Raw genomic sequence first — 19290 nt, forward strand, 5'->3', positions numbered from 1 at the left:
TAATTTTTCACTATTATCCATAAAGTTATTTTGAACATCCTTATACTTAAAATTTGATTTGCATATCTGGTTATATCCTTTGGATAGCTTCCTTGAAAATTCCTGTTTGTCAGAATGATAGCTAATAGTTTATTGAGTACTTCTGATGAGATAGTCACTGTATTGAGTAAACATGATTTTATACATGATTTGTATAATGTGTACATAATTTTATTTAAGACTTTCAACAATAATCTTGTAGCGTAGGAATAGTCCTTGAGGCTTAGAGAAGTTAATAACATACCCAAACTGGTATGTGGTTGATCCAAGTTCCACTACTAAGATTCACCAACGTCTCAGACTTTATGCAGTAGCCAAGCAAACCTTTTTTCCCCCCAGTGCCTGTGAGCTTTTGTATTTATTAATTTTCCAGCATGGTTGGTGCCTCTGCTTTCTAAAATCTACTTTAAAATCCAGGAAACAGAAATCATTTCTCTTTTATGTTAACTCTATATTCTCTGAAGCAGTAAATGGATTTAGAGCCTCACAGTATCTTTTGTTAGCATGAGATCTCTACGTTTATTTTGTTTACATTTGTAAAGCATTTAAGTTTTCCTCATTTTCTCCATTAGAGTGTAAATTCTTCAAGATAAAAAAGAGAGTAAAACTTCTTTTGTAGACATTCATAATGCTTTTTAAAGGTTTTTGCTGTTAGTAGTTGGTCAAAAATGTTGCTGACTGCTTGGCCATGTAGCAGTACTCAAACCCGGATGCTGTGTTATTTTCAGGTGCACTGTATTAGCACAGAGTTCACTATGAGGAAACATGGCGGAGAAAAGGGAGTGCCCTTCCGAGTACAGATTGATACCTTCAAGGAGAATGAGAACGGGGAATATACTGAGCACTTACACTCAGCTAGCTGCCAGATCAAAGTCTTCAAGGTATTCCTGGGCATTGTGTTGGTCCTTGGAATTTTTGTCCTCATCTTTCGATTTTAACATTATTCACTAAGTCAGGAGGTCACCTTGTCTTTTTTCAAAAACTGTGAAGACTCAGTCTAAGCTAGAGTCATTGAAATAATTACTGAGATGTCTGGTAAAGAAATTTAAACAGGGATGGGTGTGGGAGAAGGGAGTGAGAAGCAAAAACACTGATTTTCATAGAAAGCTCTTAAAGCCTGTCTAAGTTATAAGCTCTTGTAAAAGCTCACAAAAATTAAGAAAAGTTGAACATTTTGGTTACATTTGTACTTGATTTTCATTCCTTATTTTGGTCTTTATTTTTATCACACGGATAAATGCGTTCTCTTTGCAAAAGATTCATTAATACAGAAGTATTCAGAGCACGACACTGAAGCCCCCTTTGCCACTCTTACCCTGATTCCCCAGCCTCTCCCCAGAGGTAACCACTGCCATAATTTAGTATATATCCTTCTAGTCCCCTTCTGTGCTGTTATATACACATGTTCATAGGTGTACGCATATTTTCTTTGAAACATAAATAGGAATTGTTGATGAATTGTTTTGAGGCTTGCTTTTTTCACTTAACTGTGTGCTTTAGAGATCTTTCCATGTCAATAGCTGTAGATCTTATTCTTTTTCAACTCCATCAAACATTTAAATTTCCTATTTTCAGACTTAGATGCAATGATGCACTTGTTTTTACATCATTATACATCCATCTTCGCTTCATGTGTGACTCTTGAAGTTTTTATAAGTAATATTGTTGGGTCAAAGGGTCAGTACTTGAGTTTAAAACAAAATATTTTTCATTTCAGCCCAAAGGTGCAGACAGAAAGCAAAAAACAGATAGGGAGAAAATGGAGAAACGGACACCTCATGAAAAGGAGAAATATCAACCTTCCTATGAGACAACTATACTCACAGAGGTAAAAGGATTTCTTTTGGTGACAATTTCAGTGAGTACTTTTTAGTCTTAAAAGAAAAATCCAATCATTTTGCAATGTATACATATATCAAATCGTTATGTTGTACACCTACAGCTAATACAATGTTAAATGTCAATTATATCTCAATTAAAAAAAATAAAACCATCACTTCCAGCCTGGTCAGAACTTACTTGTCCTGTGTCTATTCTCTCTTACCTATGGGGGCCTCGGAGGAATTAAGATTTACTAATTAAGATGTGCTATTCAAGTAACAATGTTTTGGTGGCACACTAGAGTCAAATGCACTTTTGAGTATCTAAGTTGTCCTTTGTTTTTAGTGTTCTCCATGGCCCGAGATAACATATGTCAATAACTCCCCATCACCTGGCTTCAACAGTTCCCACAGCAGTTTTTCTCTTGGGGAAGGGTAAGTCTGGGAAATGAAATCAGCTTGTGTTTGTCCTAAATATGTATTCTTTCATTATTGTTCCATAAACAAGATCTTTCCAAATCAGTAAGTTCTTCTATTTGGTCAGTCTTTGATGGATTTATATGTTAACTGAGGTTTGGATTCTCTTCAGAAGAACTGAGAGAGTTTTATATAGCCCTTTCTCTTCTTCTTCTTCTTTTTTTTCTCCCATTAGAAGATAGCTTTTATGGTAAGTTTATAGTGATTCAAGGACTGATTTTCTAGGCTTTTCACTTCTCCTTGTTACTGCTCATCTTGTGTTATTTCACTTCCTGATAATACTTTCACCAGTATTCATGAGTTGTCATGGGGAATTGAAACACAGTTGTACAAACACTAAAATCTGTTTTGTTACTTGTTAAGAATGATCCTGACACCTAATTATTATGAATCTTTGATAATTGGGGAAAGAAGGTTGAAGGTGATAGCTAAAATGAAGTTTTGGAATTATCTATGGGATGCATTTAATCTTGCCTTATTGGTTTTCACCATGAGAGATAATTGAAAGTTGGTACAGATGCCTACTCCAGTTAAAATAAGTTGTCTTATAGTCTTAGCATTTAACACGTATTCCACATAGGCCATATTGAAATTTGAAATAGTTAAGCTACTAAATTTGTGAGTACATTGTTTGGTTGTAATGTTTGTTTTTGAACTTATGTAGGCTCTATGTTCAACCTACTTCTAAAAGTATTTAATCAGGGTAACTTAAATATTCAAAATGTAATCATTAAGAATAAAAATAGGTAGAAGTTGTAGAAGGAATAGATAACTAGGCCCTGAGATAAGTTAATTATTACATTTGAATACTGAAGTTGAATTTTGTAGCTAAGTCAAAAAAGCAAGTAGAAGAAGAAAAAGAAGAAGATCTTTTTTGAAGAAAAATCTCTTACCATTCATATAGGATTATGCAGTCTACTTATAGGCAATTTTAAATAATATACAGCATTTAAGAGTTGTGTTTTTAAAATTTTTGTCTTCTTTTTGTTATTACTTCATTATTAGGCTCAAATTTTTCTCCCATAAAAACTGTAAGCATTAGGGAAGAGGGACAATCTGTAGAGCAAAAGGAAGTGTAAGGAAAAATCAAGGGTGTGGAGATAGCCCTTGGATCACAAATCAGACAGCACCAATTTCTGAGGCTGCTTTAAAAATAATTATTAAGTGTTTTTCCTTATAAAAATGTGTGATCACATTGCGTTGCATAATTTTCTTCTAATATTTTTCCTGTATATGTTTGTGTGTATATTTATATATTTAATATAGTAGTAATATATTGATTACTTTTAAATTCTGATATTTTTAGTTTCCATTCTAATAAATTTCTTATGTTAAATGTTCTTTATGCCATAATGTATCTAATCAGTCCCAACTTATTGAAATGTTGGGTTTTTTTCAATTTCTCTAATAATAAAAAATGTTACAGAGGCAAGCAAATAAACACCTCTAAGTATCTGATTTTCAGAGTCATTGAACCTGATATCTGAGAATCAAATTTTTCCTCTCAAATGACTTTTCTTTATAATAATAGCTATGCAAAATAAAACCAGCTGTCTTGTAGGGGGGGAAATGTTGCAAATGGCATAGTTCCCTGCCCCTCTCCACCCCCCGCCCAAATTCTTTTTGTTAAAGTAACATAATAGAAGTATTGGGTCCAAGAGTAAGAATGTTTTATGAGAGAGCATGGATTCCTTTAAATCTCTAGCGTAAGACTCATGATAAGGATGAAGAATGAGATGATGAACCCTAGTATGTGTCATGTACCCATCCTTGCATTTTTAAATGTTTTTTTAGAAATGGTTCACCAAATCACCAGCCAGAGCCGCCCCCTCCAGTCACAGATGTAAGTCTAAAGTTAAATGTCAGTTATTTGCAATGTCTAATAATACTTTGATGACTGTATCAACTTTTAGGGAATATTATTCGTTTATTCATTAAACAAATATTTATTGAATTTTGATGATGAACCAGATACTATGCTAGGGACTGGAGATATGAAACAAGTCATGCAGGACTCTTGCATTTAAGGAGCTTACAGTCTAGTTGGAAGGATAAGGATGGAATTCCATGGGGATCTTGTATGGTTAGAGAAAGAAGACTGATGTGATATAAACAACTTCCAAGCAAACAAGGTGTGCTGAGTGTGGGTGTGTTTGGCTATGTGTTACCTAATGATGTAACAGATGGATCTATTTAGTTACCAAAAAAATGCTTTCTCTCTTTCAGAACCTCTTGCCAACAACCACACCTCAGGAAGCTCAGCAGTGGTTGCATCGAAACCGTTTTTCCACATTCACAAGGCTTTTTACAAACTTCTCAGGTTAAATTTGCTTGTCCTTTTGTTTTCCCCAGCACAAAATATTCCTTTACATTCTAGGGCCTCCTGGTATCCATGTGAGGTTTTCTCTCTCTCTCTCCGTGTGTGTGTGTGTGTGTGTGTGTGTGTGTGTGTGTGTGTGATCTTAGTGCATTTTTCTGATTAAATGAATTTCATTGAGCCCTTCAGACTTTCTCACCAGCTGCTGCATCTGTGCTGTGAAATACTTAAAAAGAAAGACTTCTTAGTTTAAACTCGCTTTAATTTTAAAATATTTATTCTGTACAACACTTTTTAAAATGTGTATTCCATACAGTATTTTATCAAGGGGCATATGCAGGTAGTCTGAAATTTTCCCCTTGATATCACTATATTGTATTTTATTTGCACCTTCTACTTTTATTTAGCACCTCTGTGTACCAGGTGTGGTAGGAATACACAAATGGATAAGGCATACTTCCTGATCATTCATCATCTAGTATCAAAAAAATAAACCAACAAATTAAAATAAAACCCTGAAAAAAGGTAAACAAATAGTTATGATACAGTAGATAAGTATGTACAAAGTGAGGCATTTGTGGAAGGGTCTGGGGTTAGGGAATGTGTGACGCGTGAGGTAAATCTTGGGGGATGAGGAGGGGTCCGTTGGTCAGACAGTGGAAGGATATTTCAGGCAGGAGAACAGCTTGCTCATTAGACATCGTCAGTATGATGAAAGCACTGGGTTAAATGGAGAAGTTAATTGCGTGGGAATTGAGGTCGGAGAGGAAGCAAGGGCCAGGTCTTGGAGAGCCTTATATACCATGCAAAAGGTTATGGACTGTAATATACTAGTAATGAATTGTCCTTGTAACAGAGCCCATTTTAATAGTCATTAACCAAGAGAATCTTTGCCTTTATCACCCATTTTATTCCAGGGGCAGATTTATTGAAACTAACTAGAGATGATGTGATCCAAATCTGTGGCCCTGCAGATGGAATCAGACTTTTTAATGCATTAAAAGGCCGGTATGTAATTAGTGTTAAAATATCTGTGAGCTTGGATTTCAGATGGATTTGGATTCAGGAACTCTTCACAGTACTCTTTTGCACAGCTAAATACATCTTGTCAAAACATCCTTTTTGAATGAATGCCAGCTATGTACCAAATAAACAAAGATGGAAAATATCTTTTCCTACGCTTGATCCAAGGAATTCCCCATGATATCCCATTTTTCATTTCCAGGTAGCTTTTTCATTTAATAAATATTCATTTATCTCTATTATGAGCCAGGTACTACTGTAGGCTCTGGGGATAGATTGGTGAGCAAAACAGACAAGGTACCTATTATCATGGAGTTTACTTTCTAATGCAGAGAGAGGTAGAGATATAAACAATAAGTATTTTGGATAGTGATAGGTACTTCGAAGGGAAACAAAACAAACAAATAAATAAAAACAGGGTTGTGCCCTATAGAGTATCCAGAATATGGTCAGGAAAGACCTCTCTGAGGAGGGGATATTTAAACTGAATTATGAGAAGGATGGAAGCTATGGGGTCATGTGAGGGAAGAGTGTTCTAGGCAGAAGAAACAACAGGTACAAAGTCCCTGAGTCAGTTTCAACTGGAGAAGACGTCATTCTTAAGTTTGGGTAGGAATTTCTTAAGTGTCTGCTTAAAAATATTAACTTGTAATACAGAGTAATTTGTAGTTCCTATGTGGGATTTACCATTTCAAATAGGTAATGGTAATGGAAATGGAAAAAAGGTACAGGTTTATACCACAGAACCAAATCATTGACTAACTAATGAAACAGATAGTGAAGTATTTGTGTTTGGGTACATTACAAGAGATATTGTATCTCTTGGTTGGCTGTAATCTAGGAAAATTTTAAATAAAGAGGTGAAATTCAGGGGTTGATGACTTGGGGAAAAATAATGGATCTTTCATTTTTTCATGTATTATCCAAAGAGCATTTAGACATAGGAAGGAATAAGATGATCTGATCAAGAGGTAATTGAATATCATTGTCTAAGAAGTAAGTACAGAATGAAGGCTTAGGCTATGTAGGAGAAGGTAACAAGGGCAGTAAGATTCTCCAGTTGACTATATTGGCGCTTTTAAGTAAAAGGTATACCTTAAACCTGACCCATAAAACAGTAGCTCACGTATTTTGAATATTTCTAACCTTTACATCAAAGGTCACAAACTCAAATGACTACAAAGGCCACATGTCAATGAGTGACAGTCAAGTCTGGGGTGAACTGAGGAATGCATGCAACATGCAAGAAGACCAGCTGACTGTTTTCTTGTAAGAATGAGGGCCTTGGGGCCGGCCCCGTGGCTTAGCGGTTAAGCGCTCACGCTCTGCTGCTGGCGGCCCGGGTTCGGATCCCGGGCGCGCACCAACACACTGCTTCTCCGGCCATGCTGAGGCTGCGTCCCATATACAGCAACTAGAAGGATGTGCAGCTATGACGTACAACTACCTACTGGGGCTTGGGGGGGAAAATAAATAAATAAATAAAATCTTTAAAAAAAAAAAAAGAATGAGGGCCTTGGATTGCCAGACTGATTTTTCAAGAAAAGCCAAAAATTCAGAGGTTTATATGCTACCCTCTGTTGGAACAAATTCAGATTAGAAAAATAACACACACACCAATGAGGAGCTAATAAAACATAGCAAATGAGCTGCATTGGCCCATGGGCTGCCGGTTTTCAACCCCTGCTCTATAGTGTTAATGTAGACACACAAGTTCTCCCTTAAAATGTGCTTACATGAAAAATGTAAGACTAACACTCATTTTGTTCCTCCTTAGGATGGTGCGCCCAAGGCTAACCATTTATGTTTGTCAGGAGTCCTTGCAGCTGAGGGAGCAGCAGCAACAGCAGCAGCAACAGCAGCAGAAGCATGAGGATGGAGACTCAAATGGCTCTTTCTTTGGTAGGTCGTTCTGGACTGGCCAGGACAGATATGGAGAAAGGTGCAGAGATGACTTATGAGTGTGTGTGATGGGAATTTATCAAACAGCAGATTCAGCATTTACTAGAAATAATGGCAATTGCTAACGTTCATCGAGTTCCTCATATGTGCCAGACTTTAATTTTTACCACTAGTATCTCCTCTTTGCAGATTTTATTGTTATTGCCGACATTTAGATGAGGAAAATGAGGCTTAGGGATGTTAAATAACTTGCCTCAGGTCACACAGCTAGCAACTGGCTGAGCCAGGATTTGAACTCCAGCAGTCGGACTCTGAGTCCAGAATAGAGGGCATTCCTAGTGATCAGATTACCTTTAAGAGCAGAGAAACTTTGTACTGACGCCATTGCTCTCTCCCTTTTGCAGTGTACCATGCCATCTATCTCGAAGAACTGACAGCTGTGGAACTGACAGAAAAAATTGCTCAGCTTTTCAGCATTTCCCCTCGCCAGATCAGCCAGATCTACAAGCAGGGGCCAACAGGAATCCATGTGCTCATTAGTGATGAGGTGGATTTTCAGTGCAGCTGAATTACCAGAGGACAGTTGATGTGTCAGGGCGTGTGACAGGAGCAAGAGCAGTTCTATTGGGGCAGAGTGCTCTGTTTTCTAGATCAGAGGTTTTCAAACGTTTTTGCTTGCTTGCTTCCTAAAATAATTCTTAAAAATCATGTATCCACTTGCACATTTTTAGGCTGACTTAAAATTTTTTGTTTTAAGTTTAAGTAGTTGCAAAAGATGTTGTTTCTGGGCATCTGACATTTAAAAATGAAATGGTTACTTCACTATTCTAACTGTATTCCATGTAACCTAAATACAAGAGTGATTTAATACTACCATCATCTGTTTAAAAAAATACATGAATATACTTTTCTTTAAAGAATTTTTATATCATTTCTTTGTTTCCTTGAATTCATATTTCCATTCACTTCTCCTGTAGAATTTTATCTTACCATAACCTATTTTTATGCTCAAACATGTTTTATTAATTATCCTATCATATCCCATCCCCCCCCCCCCCCCCCCCGTTTGAGGAAGACTAGCCCTGAGCTAACATCCCTGCCAATCCTCCTCTATTTTGTATGTGAGATGCCTCCACAGCATTAGTTTCATGCCCGGGATCCAAACCCACGAACCCGGGCCGCCAAAGCAGAGCATGTGGAACTTTAACCATTCGGCCATGGGGCCAGCACTACCCTACCATATTTCTTTGAAACAAAAATTTGTTTCAGTAAAAATTATTTCTTCTGAATAGGATTATCATCATAATTATACAATCAATTAAAACAACAAATGTATTACGTTTTATTAATTATTAAACATTAAGAGAAAAACTTATTAGAAGTACATCTGTTAATGAGATGAATGGGATTGTTTGATTCCCTACCATCATCTCTGTACACAATTAATTCATCTGTAGATGAGTACTGCCTATTGATTGCTAGAATGAAGTAGAGTTCAGTATCAATTCCATCCTGCTTTTTTCCTCTAGATATAAGTGTTGTGGAACCTGATTCACATAACTTGCTAGACAGGAATGGATGGAGTTTTGAGGAATCTTTTTTTTTTATTGTGAAATTTTTGTTGTACATTATTGTTTGTCAGTCACCATATAAATGCATCCCTTCACCCCTTGTGCCCACCGCCCACCCCTCTAGCCCCTGGTAGCCACCAAACAGTTCTGTCTGTCCGTATGTTGGTTTATCTTCCACGTTTGAGTGAAATCACGCAGTGTTTGTCTTTCTCTTTCTGGCTTATTTTGCTTAACGTAATACCCTCCAGGTCCATCCATGTTGCAAATGGGAAAATTTTGTCTTTTTTTATGGCTGAGTAGTATTCCATGGTATATATACCACATCTTCTTTATCCACTCATCAGTTGAGGGACAGTAATGCTGCGATGAACATGGGGTGCATAAGCCTCTGGATTGTTGATTTCGGGTTCATTGGGTAGATACCCAGTCGTGAGATAGCTGGATCATAAGGTATTTCTATTTTTAATTTTTTGAGGAATCTCCATACTGTTTTTCATAGAGGCTGTGCCAGTTTGCATTCCCACCAGCAGTGGATTAGGGTTTCCATTTCTCCACAGCCTCTCCAGCATTTATTGTTTTTTGTTTTGGTGATTATAGCCATTCTAACGGGTGTAAGATGATATCTTAGTGTGGTTTTGATTTGCATTTCCCTGATGATTAGTGATGTTGAGCATCTTTCATGTGCCTTTTGGCTATCTGTATGTTTTCTTTGGAGAAGTATCTGTTCATTTCCTCTGCCCATTTTTTTTGTGAGGAAGACTAGCCCTGAGCTAACATCTGATGCCAGTCCTCCTCTTTTTGCTGAGGAAGATTGGCCCTGGGCCAACATCCATGCCCATCTTCCTCTACTTTACATGGGACACTGGCACAGCATGGCTTGACAAGCAGTGCATCAGTGCGCGCCGGGGATCCGAACCTTCGAACCCCAGGCCGCCGAAGTGGAGGGCACGCACTTAACTGCTGCGCCACCAAGCCAGCCCCCGCTCTGCTCATTTTTTGATCAGCTTGTTTGTTTTTTTGTTCTTCAGTTATGTGAGTTCCTTATATATTATGGAGATTAATTCCTTGTCAGATATATGGTTTATATTTTTTCCCAGCTGGTAGTTGCCTGTTCATTTTGATCCTAGTTTCATTTGCCTTGTAGAAGCTCTTTAATCTGATGAAGTCCCACTTGTTTATTTTTTCTTTTGTTTCCCTTGTCCGAGTAGACATGGCATTCAGAAAGATCCCTTCATGGCCGATGACGAATAGTGTACTGCCTATGTTTTCTTCCAGGAGTTTTATAGTTTCAGGTCTCACCTTCAGGTCTTGGATCCATTTTGAGTTAATTTTTGTGTATGGCGAAAGAAGATGGTCTACTTTCATTCTTTTGCAAATGGCTGTCCAGTTTTCCCAGCACCATTTATTGAAGAAACTTTCCTTTCTCCATTATATGTTCTTAGCTCCTTTGTCAAAGATTAGCTGCTGGTAGATGTGAGGTTTTATTTCTGGGCTTTCAATTCTGTTCCATTGATCTGTGTGTCTGTTTTTGTACCAGTACCATGCTGTTTTAATTACTGTCACTTTGTAGTATGTTTTGAAGTCAGGGATTGTGATGCCTCCAGCTTTGTTCTTTTTTCTCAGGATTGCTTTATTTATTTATTTTTTGTGCGTGAGGAAGATCAGCCTTGAGCTAACATCCATGCCAGTCCTCCTCTTTTTGCTGAGGAAGACTGGCCCTGAGCTAACAACCATGCCAATCTTCCTCCAGTTTATGTGGGATGCTGCCACAGCATGGCCTGACAAGCAGTGCGTCGGTGTGTGCCCGGGATCTGAACCCAGGCCGCAAGCAGCGGAGTGTGAGCGCTTAACTGCTACGCCATGGGGCTGGCCCCTCTCAGGATTGCTTTAGCTATTCGGAGTCTTTTGTTGCCCCATATGAATTTTAGTATTCTTTGTTCTATTTCCTTGAAGAATGCCCTTGGGATTCTGATTGGGATTGCATTGAATCTGTGGATTGCTTTAGGTAGTATGGACATTTTAACTATGTTTATTCTTCCAATCCAAGTGCATGGAATATTTTTCCATTTCTTTATGTGATCATTGATTTCTTTCAATAATGTCTTACAGTTTTCATTGTATAGGTCTTTCACTTCCTTGGTTAAATTTATTCCTAGATATTTTATTCTTTTTGTTGCAATTGTAAATGGGATTTTCTTCTTGAGTTGTCTTTCTGTTAGTTCATTGTTGGTATATAGAAATGCAAATGATTTCTGTAAGTTGATTTTGTACCCTGCAACTTTACTGTAGTTGTTGATTATTTCTGATCGTTTTCCAGTGGATTCTTTAGGGTTTTCTATATATAAGATCATGTCATCTGCAAACAGCGAGAGTTTCACTTCTTCGTTGCCCATTTGGATTCCTTTTATTCCTTTTTCTTGCCTAATTGCTCTGGCTGGAACCTCCAGTACTGTGTTGAATAAGAGTGGCGACAGTGGGCACCCTTGCCTTCTTCCTGTTTTCAGAGGGATGGCTTTCAGTTTTTCCCTGTTGAGAATGATGTTGGCTGTGGGTTTGTCATATGTGGCTTTTATTATGTTAAGGTACTTTCCTCCTATACCCATTTTGTTGAGAGTTTTTATCATAAATCGATGTTGGATCTTGTCAAATGCCCTCTCTGTGTCTATTGAGATGATTATATGATTTTTATTCCTCATTTTGTTAATGTGGTATATCACATTGATTAATTTGCAGATGCTGAACCATCCCTGTGTCCCTGGTATAAATCCCACTTGATCATGGTGTATGATCTTTTTAATGTATTGCTGTATTCGGTTGGCCAATATTTTGTTGAGGATTTCTGCATCTGTGTTCATCAGGGATATTGGTCTGTAGTTTTCCTTCTTAGTATTGTCTTCGTCTAACTTTGGTATCAGGGTGACATTGGCCTCATAGAATGTGTTGGGAAGTGTTCCATCTTCCTCTATTTTTTGGAATAGTTTGAGAAGGATAGGTATTAAATCTTCTTTGAATGTTTGGTAAAATTCTCCAGAGAAGCAATCTGGTCTTGGACTTTTATTTTTTGGGAGGTTTTTGATTACTGTTTCAATCTCTTTACTTGTGATTGGGCTATTCAGGTTCTCTGTTTCTTCTTGATTCAGTTTTGGGAGGTTATATGAGTCTAAGGATTTATCCATTGCTTCTAGATTGTCTGATTTGTTGGCATATAGTTTTTCATAGTATTCTCTTATACTCTTTTATTTTTATTTATTTATTTTTTTGTAAGGAAGATCAGCCCTGAGCTAACATCCATGCCAATCCTCCTCTTTTTGCTGAGGAAGACTGGCCCTGAGCTAACATCTGTGCCGATCTTCCTCCACTTTATGTGGGACGCTGCCACAGCATGGCCTGACAAGCGGTGCATCAGTGTGCACCCGGGATCCAAACCTGGGCCACCAGCAGCAGAGCGCATGCACTTAACCGCTATGCCACGGGGCTGGCCCCTCTTATACTCTTTTATATTTCTGTGTTATCTGTTGTAATTTCTCCTTTTTCATTTCTAATTTTATGTATTTGAGCCTTCTCTCTTTTTTTTTTGGTGAGTCTGGCTAAGGGTTTGTCAGTTTTGTTTATCTTCTCAAAGAACCAGCTGTTAGTTTCATTGATCCTTTCTACTGTTTTTTTAAATTTCATTTTCATTTATTTCTGCTCTGATTTTTATTATTTCCCTCCTTCTGCTGACTTTAGACTTTGTTCTTCTTTTTCTAATTCTGTTAGGCGCAGTTTGATGTTGCTTATTTGGGCTTTTTCTTATTTGTTAAGGTGGGCCTATATTGCTATGAGTTTCCCTCTCAGGACCACTTTTGCTGCATCCCATATGAGTTGGTATGGTGTATTTCATTTTCATTTGTCTCCAGATATGATTTTATTTCTCTTTTAATTTCATTGATGATCCATTGGTTGTTTAGTAGCATGTTGTTGAGTCTCCACAGCGTTATCACTTTCCCGGTTTTTTTCTTGTAGTTGATTTCTAGCTTCATGGCATTATGGTCAGAAAAGATGCTTGTTATGATTTCCATCTTTTTTTTGGTGAGGAAGATCAGCCCTGAGCTAACATCCATGCCAACCCTCCTCTTTTTGCTGAGAAAGGCTGGCCTTGAGCTAACATCCGTGCTGATCTTCCTCCACTTTATGTGGGACACCGCCACAGCATGGCCTGACAAGCGGCGCGTGGGTGTGTGTCTGGGATCCAAACCCGGGCCACCAGCAGTGGAGCACATGCACTTAACCGCTATGCCACGGGGCCGGCCCCTGATTTCAATCTTCTTAAATTTATATAAGCATGCCTTGTTTCCCAGCATATGGTCTATTCTTGAGAATGTTCCATGCGCCTTTGAGAAGAATGTATAATCTGCTGTGTTTGAATGGAGTGCTCTGTATATATCTATTAAGTCCATCTCATCAAGTTTTTCGTTGGATCGAGTTTTGTTATAACAGCATCACTGGATTTTTCTGAACTTCTGAGTTATGTGCCAAAAATTACACAGTGATGTTATAAAACGTTGTGTTGAATCACCTGTCATTTGACATTTTGTGATTAGGTCACTCTTCAGTTCTGGTGAAAGGAAAGAATTGGCCCCATGTGACTCACACAAGAGCTTGTTACCTTGTCAGTAGAGTTCACATTTGCAGTTACACTTGAGCAACCTGGAGGCTTTTATACCTGGGGCAGTGCATCCTGGTAGGATTTCAGGAGGGTGAAACTCATGCCTTTATTTTATAAAATGGGAAAAGAGAGTTTGAGAAGGGAAAGTGGGAAAGGAAGACTGGAGAGGTTGTCAGGTTGTTTTAGGAAAGAATACATATGGAAGTTGAAGACCTAGAAGTCAATTCTCCCATATGGGCCTATCCGTGTCTGTGTACCCCTTGGAAAGTCTTGGAGTTAACCCAGGAAAATGCATACTATAATTTTAAGATCACTGTTTTAGACTGCTTAGCTTTTAAAACTTAAAAACTAAACAGGGGAGAAAACAAAACAAAGGATTATTTTTCACTTAAATCTAATATAATAAAAAGCCACATAGTCAAAATACATGCAGCAAATCAGAATTTTTAGTAATTAGCAAATTTTCTTGCTTTTTTCAGATGATACAGAACTTTCAGGAAGAAGCCTGTTTTATTCTGGACACAATGAAAGGTAAAATAGTAAGATAAATGTTTCTCTCTAAGGAGTTTAAGCACTTTTTCCATACTTTACTTCTTTGAGGAGAGAGGGAAAGTATCAACTACCAAATTTGAGGTAGAGAAAGGGATATTATTTTCAAAGTAGACAAAAAATAAGTGATGACTTTCTGCCATTCTCTTCTACCTTCCATGGACAAATGAGGAAACTGAGGCATGTTGTTTTATAATGCATATTTATTATAAGTATTGTGATAATTAATAAGTATACTGCCCTTTGTCCTGCTCTGTTTTTTTTCCTTTTCAGAAGAACCTTATATTTTTTTCCTCCTACCATATTTTATAGGTGACTAAAGATTATTCTTTTTTTTTTTTTTTTTTTTACAGCAGAAACCAATGATAGCTATCACATCATATTGAAGTAGGTGTGGGGCTTTCCATGCTCAGTGGCTGCTGCTTCTTTCACCTCTTGGAAACTCCCTCCTGCAGAGGGTCTCGCATGGAGATTTGAGAGTCTGCAGGAACCTGACCCATCTGACTGTGTGTGGAGGAGTCCAGGCCATGGAGGCAGAATCCCGGCCATCTGTGTTGGCCTAAGCTCTTGTGGCACACACGGATTACGGCCCAACATGCATTTCTGCAGCTATTTCTTAGTTAAAATTTCTGGACCCTGTTGTTGTTGAATATCAGTAGAAACTCCACATCAGTTAGGGAATATGTAGGGCATAATGATGATGAGAATTGTGTGATGTTTAATGGAAAGATGTTAAATTTTGTGATATGGAGCCATGTAATTTTTTTCTAATATAAAAAGTGTACATCTATATTCATAAGACTAGATCCTCAGTCTTTTTTGCATCAAACATACTGGCTTTTTGCCACAATTGGCCCCTGAAAACCTCATCAAAGAGGAGAAATACAGAGATAGAATAGAATTTTTCTTGTGGTCCCCCTGTACTATTATGACTAATAGTAATTTTAGCTAACATTTATTTATTGAGCATTTACTTGTGCCTGGCAGTGTGATAAATTCTTTAAATAGATTATCTTATTTAAATCCTCTAAATAATCCTATATGAAGTAGGTAATAATGATCCCTAGCTGAAGATAAGGAATGGAGACATACAGTGGCTAAGTAGCTTGCTCAGTCACAGGCAGCTAGCAGGTAGTGATGCTGAAATCCAAACCCAGGCAGTCTGGCTCTCATCCGCCATCCGTTCCTGCCCCCCTTGCAGTGCCCTGCGCCTGCCGTCGTTTCTCACTGTGGCGCTCCTGGCGAATAGGACATGACACTGAGTGAGAACTGAGGAAGCAGCCACCGAGAGGGACAGACCACACGTAAATAATGGTGAACAAATCAAGACCTACAAAAAATGAAAACATAGATGCTTTTTAACATCATCAGTTATCAGATTCACAGAATTTGTGGTGGTGAAAACTAGGTATTATCTGAATGACCAAATTTACTGTTCTTCAATGACCTTCTCAAACTGTTTATTAATGAATTAGGCTAACCCCTGCTTTCTCTTTCCTCTCTCTGCATCTTCTCCTGGTATAGGAATTCCTTTTACTCATGTAGTGTTCTTTTATATAAGCTTTATAAGAACTTCATTCCGATCTCATTCACATTCTTAGCATAAATTTTTGTTCTTCCTTAAAAGAATGATTGTGTGTGTGTGTGTGTGCGCGCGCGTGTGTCACTATGGGTCTTCTTTTTTCACATGTAAAGTTTTATCCAGAAATCCCTTTACACATCATGTTGAGGTGAAAAAAGATAATGTTGAAAGATTCTGTATTGGATTTGGATCTGTGTGTGTGTTTTTAAAGCATTTGATAAAGTTTAAATGTTTTTATACAGAGATTTTTGTTCATTAAAATCAACCTACAATATGGTCTGATTTGTTTTGGTTTGAAACAAATTGAAAACTTTGAAACTGGAAAACTAAGTCAAATGACTTGTTTAAAACTGACCTGGGCAACTTGGCATATTTTACCAAAATACTTTTTTAGTGAATGATTATCGGATGTCCCCTTTTTGGGGGGGACATTTCTAGTTGTACTAAGTTCCTAGGACTTGTTCTTGACTTCAGGCAAGTGGGCTCTCTCCCCAGCAGGCTGCTATTTTTTTTACCCCCTATTCTGTCTGTTAGGTTAGGAGAGTTGGACTAGATGACTTTAAGGTCCCTTCTAAATCTGACTCTGTGACTCTTGTTCACTGCGAATGATACACAGAATTCTGTTAATATATTTCCTATAAATTTACACTGAGTAATTTTTACTTGGAGTTGAGGGTTTTTTTAGGGTAGTCTTCAAATTTATAGAAATTAATTTATACAAGTTTGTAAGCACAGATCCTTAAATTAACCAGAAAATCTCTTAGGCTTTCTTTAGCTCCAAAATATATTTATAGTGCCAATACTATATAATTGGTAAGAATTGGTATAGTGATAGAACACTGTGATCGATTCAACTTGTTTTAAAAAATTTCATCTGTTCACTATTGATCCTTTCAATTAAATGAAATTTTAAACTAGGTTTTTCATTATGAAAGTAATACACAAAGTGATAAATTCAAACAGTAAAGAAGGGTATACTTTTTCTGCTTATCTCCTAGTCCCACTCTATAGAGGCAATCATTGCAAAAAAGATTTCTCTCCCCCATCTCTCTGTCTCTCTCTCTCCCACACACACAGATGGGCTCAGGTAATACTAATGATCTGCAATTTGCTTTCTTTCTTTAACACATCTTAAACACCTTTCTATATTAGAATTTATAGTTAAGCTCATCATTCTTTTTTAAAAAATGGCCATTCTCTATAGATGCCATTTAGGTTAAGTCCATTTGAGCATGCATCTTTGTAAGTTTTTTGCATGTATCTCTAACATACATTCCTAGAAGTAAAATTTTCTGGATTTTACCTTTGAACAATGTGAACATTGATATTTAAAATATAGTAGATGGTTTAATGTTTCCATTAGAGTGAGAGTATATGGGGCCGGCCCGGTGGCGCAAGCAGTTAAGTGCGCGCGCTCTGCTGCAGCGGCCCAGGGTTCACCGGTTCAGATCCCGGGCGCGCATAGATGCACCGCTTGGCAAGCCATGCTGTGGCAGCATCCCATATAAAGTGGAGGAAGATGGGCACGGATGTTAGCCCAGGGCCAGTCTTCCTTAGCAAATAAAAAAAAAGAGGAGGATTGGCAGATGTTAGCACAGGGCTAATCTCACACACAAAAAAAAGAGTGAGAGTATATGAGAAGGAGAATGGTTAGATCTTAGGCCCTCCTGAGAAGTGGAGTAGTAGCCTATTTGACTTAGCATTGTCTGTACTGTTCCCTTGGAGTATAATAGGTTCCATCTAGAGGATCTGCAGTATAAAGACTTGATAGTTATAAGAGAGTTATTGGGAAATAAAAGGAGGGAGGTCATTGCAGGACTCTTAAGAATTGAGTACTAGTCACTACATGAAATGTGGCTATTAAGTAATAAGATTGAGCAATATTATGACCCAATAAGAATGTTTGCTCACATAAATGATTTATTTAAGAAGCCACATAAAGGGAGGGGAAAGGGGGAAGGTCATATTGTCTGGAAAGAGATTACAGTGCAACAAGTACAAGACAACTAGAGCCTGCAAGACCTGAGAAAGTGAGGTCCACATGAGGGGGCAGACATGCTGAGTCCTGGAAGTCAGACACTGTCAGGCACTGGGCACGTGGTGAGGGTAGAGCATCACCTCACCACTGTGAGTTGGGGGAGCATGGGGAAAACTGGCAAGCGAAGAAGGCTTCGAATAATGGAACCAGCCATTTCTTAATTTTATTTATTTATTTATTTATTTTCCCCCAAGCCCCAGTAGATAGTTGTATGTCATAGTTGCACATCCTTCTAGTTGCTTGTATGTGTGACGCGGCCTCAGCATGGCAGGAGAAGGGGCGTGTCGGTGCGCGCCCGGGATCTGAACCCGGGCCGCCAGCAGCACAGCGCGCGCACTTAACCGCTAAGCCATAGGGCCGGCCCGGAACCAGCCATTTCTAATTTATGCCTAAGGAAGGAGTGTTCTGCAAACCTTCTGTATCCCCAAGTATTCTGAGGAAGTCTTTTGTGTAGGGTTGCTGCAGAGATTGGGGCTGTCTTGCAAACTCCCATGAAGAACTGAATGAAGCTTTAGCATTCAGTTTTGAAGGTAACAGAAATTTGGGGTGCAAATATTTGAAGTTAGGACTGAGCTGCTCCCTCTTCACAGTAGCTTTTTTCTCTGGCCAGTACCTGACAATTCTAGATAGTTTGGGACCGGAGAGCTGAAGTTGAGCCATTTTATTATTTTTCTGAATTGTTGGTTGGCTTCCTTGGCCATAGACGGTTCCTCAATAGGAATTTGATCTGTTATGGCCTCTACTGTCTGTTATGAGAACTCCAATCTCAAATCTCAACAGGCATGGCACAAATGCCCCACCTAGCTGCGTCATTTATATACTAATTCATATAGAGTAATCGCACGTCTTTCTGCTTCTCCCAAAAATGCTCTATTTTCTTAGTTGTCGGCTAAGGCTTGTCCTGCTAGAATATTTATTTTTAGTTTGTGATTAAATTTTTGTTTCATTATACAAACTCCAAGGCTTAAATGAGGCAGAATTTACTACCACTGCAAAATGGAATGAGCTGGAAAAGATGCCCTATGTGACTTGAGATTAATGCCTTCAGCACCTGTTTTTTTCTTTATTGTTAATACTTTATTTCTCCTTGTTTCTTTTAATGACCTGGTATTTTACGTTTGACCTGAAACTTCCATCAATTTCCATGCCCTTTTTTTTTCTTCATTTTTCCTCTTCACTACGAGATCTCCTGTGTTGTTCCTTATGAACATAGGCCTATTCAACAAGTCACCTTGGAAACTGCAACTAAGTCTAGCATTTACATTCTCAAATTCAGAGATTTAAAAGTTGTATATAAATTAAATTTTTCAATTGGATTAAAGTCAAT

General features: G+C 38.0%; 1 protein-coding gene across 5 annotated transcripts in view; it reads left to right on the forward strand.

The window, feature by feature from the left end:
• The window catches only part of TFCP2 (transcription factor CP2), a 56613-nt gene extending 40411 nt beyond the window's left edge, over nt 1–16202 (forward strand). For 3 of the 5 annotated variants that reach the window (XM_058558251.1, XM_058558254.1, XM_058558256.1), the window contains 10 exons: nt 768–920; nt 1757–1867; nt 2206–2294; nt 4131–4179; nt 4563–4656; nt 5571–5661; nt 7454–7578; nt 7983–8125; nt 14274–14325; nt 14697–16202. In XM_058558251.1, the coding sequence (XP_058414234.1) occupies nt 768–920; nt 1757–1867; nt 2206–2294; nt 4131–4179; nt 4563–4656; nt 5571–5661; nt 7454–7578; nt 7983–8125; nt 14274–14325; nt 14697–14734 (945 nt within the window). In that variant the 3' untranslated portion in view covers nt 14735–16202. The remainder of the gene's footprint in view (nt 1–767; nt 921–1756; nt 1868–2205; nt 2295–4130; nt 4180–4562; nt 4657–5570; nt 5662–7453; nt 7579–7982; nt 8126–14273; nt 14326–14696) is intronic. The other 2 variants (XM_058558253.1, XM_058558255.1) reach the window with 1 other exon arrangement.
• The last annotated feature ends 3088 nt before the right edge of the window (nt 16203–19290 follow it).

Source organism: Diceros bicornis, chromosome 17 (genome assembly GCF_020826845.1).
Source record: "Diceros bicornis minor isolate mBicDic1 chromosome 17, mDicBic1.mat.cur, whole genome shotgun sequence".
Lineage (NCBI taxonomy): Eukaryota > Metazoa > Chordata > Mammalia > Perissodactyla > Rhinocerotidae > Diceros > Diceros bicornis.